This window comes from Propithecus coquereli, unplaced genomic scaffold, assembly GCF_000956105.1.
Source record: "Propithecus coquereli isolate 6110/MARCELLA unplaced genomic scaffold, Pcoq_1.0 Scaffold525, whole genome shotgun sequence".
NCBI classification, from domain to species: Eukaryota; Metazoa; Chordata; class Mammalia; order Primates; family Indriidae; genus Propithecus; species Propithecus coquereli.
The window spans coordinates 82,327-84,044 of NW_012151119.1; the positions used below are offsets into that span (position 1 = coordinate 82,327).

The 1,718-nt window shown below is 73.7% G+C and overlaps 1 protein-coding gene across 1 annotated transcript in view; it reads left to right on the top strand.

The window, feature by feature from the left end:
* Positions 1 to 1,718, top strand: part of FGD5 (FYVE, RhoGEF and PH domain containing 5) — a gene marked incomplete at its 5' end in the record, with an annotated part of 119,532 nt that overhangs the window by 82,029 nt on the left and 35,785 nt on the right. Inside the window, 4 exons of the mRNA XM_012656888.1 lie at positions 60 to 159; positions 241 to 378; positions 554 to 683; positions 1,364 to 1,494. Of these exons, the coding sequence (XP_012512342.1) occupies positions 60 to 159; positions 241 to 378; positions 554 to 683; positions 1,364 to 1,494 (499 nt within the window). The remainder of the gene's footprint in view (positions 1 to 59; positions 160 to 240; positions 379 to 553; positions 684 to 1,363; positions 1,495 to 1,718) is intronic.

Consider the following 1,718-nt stretch of genomic DNA (forward strand, 5'->3'; position numbering starts at 1 on the left):
GTGCGTGCGTGCGTGTGCACGCATGCGCACTCCCTCCGCTCACGCCGCCGCGCCCGCAGCTGCTGCGCGGAGAGGAACGAGTGGCTCGGCTGCCTGAGCAGGGCGCTGCCCGAGGACCCCAAGGCGCAGGCGCTGGCCGCGTTGCAGCACGGCCTGGAGGTGAGTGGCGGCTCCCGTCGGGGCGCCGGGTCCCCCGCCCCGCCCTGCCCGCGCCCCGCTCAGCCCGGCCCGTCGCTGCAGGTGCGGGAGAGGCTGGGGGTCGGCCTGGGCGAGCGGCCCCCCACGCTGGTGCCCGTGACGCACGTCGTGATGTGCATGAACTGCGGCTGCGACTTCTCCCTGACGCTGCGGCGCCACCACTGCCACGCGTGCGGCAAGGTGCGTGGGGCGCGATTCCCGCGCTCGGACCCCGGACCCCGCTGCAAGGCCCGGGCCGGTCCCGTCTCTGCAGCCAGCGGGGACGCGCGCGCGGTCACGCTGCTTGGAGACGAGGGTGGGGGCGGGGCTGCGGCCGGGCCGGACGGAACGACAGACGGGCGTCCCTGGCCCGCAGATCGTGTGCCGGAACTGCTCGAGGAACCGGTTCCCGCTGCGCTACCTGAAGGACCGGCTGGCCAAGGTCTGCGACGGCTGCTTCGCGGAGCTGCGCAAGCGCGGGGGGGCCCCGCCCGGCCTGGCGAGAGGTAGCGTCGGCCGCTCTCGCCGCCTTCCGGTGGCTCCTTCCCCAAACCGCTTCCCCTGGGAGGGAGGCTAGAGGGTCGGCGCACAGGCAGCCCTGGAGGAGACAGAGGCTCCACCTCACAGCGGGGCATCGGTTCCCGAAATGCTCGCTCCGTGCAGGGGTGACCGGGGCTCCAGCAGGAGGGGTCTGTGCGCAGCCAAGGGTAGGGGTCGGCGTCTGTGCGCGGGGGACAGAGCAGGCGGGGCTGCTCCTGAGGTCTGCACCCTGGAGGCCCTGCTGATCACGTGTCCTGGAGGCCCGTGTTCCGTGTCACCTTTGGGGGACCAACGGTGTAAGGCAGACAGCAGGGGAGGGGTCGTGGGTCAGGGAAGGGGTGAGACCCTCGGACGACGCGGGAGGCTGGGACTCGGAGCTGGGGGACAGGCAGGCTTTGCGCACCGGGACCGGGCGCAGAGGACAGTGGGCGTGTCCGGGACCTGAAGCCAGAGCGCCCTCCCCTCCTCCGCGGGGCCACCCTGAGTCACCAGAGGGGACAGCCCCATCCCGTGGCCCTTGCGTCGGCGGGCGGGGGTGTGCTCCTCCTTCCCGTCCCGCCGACCCCCCGCGGCGAGGGATGTCACGGGTGTCGCCGTCCAGAGGTGGCAGCTGTCACCCCCCTCCCCGCGCCTCTCCCGGTTGCAGAGCGGCCCGTGAGCATGAGCTTCCCGCTGTCCGCACCCCGCTTCCCGGGGAGCGCCTTCTCCTCCGTCCTCCACAGCATCAACCCCGCGACCTTCAGGAAGCAGAAGAAAGTCCCCTCGGCGCTGAGCGAGGTATGGCGGGCGGGAGGGTCGCGGCTCTGCGGGGCGGCCACCGTCAGACCTCCCTGCCCCAGGCTGACGGGGCTGCTGCTAACAGGACGCCCGGCCGCGAGGACAGGCTGGCCGCCAGGGGGGCGGTGCCGCGTCTGTCCTTGCCAGCCCTGGGGACACGCCTGTGTCCTGGGCGCGGCCGGGGGACACGCGCCAGGTGGGTGCCCCCGCGCCCGGCCTCTAGC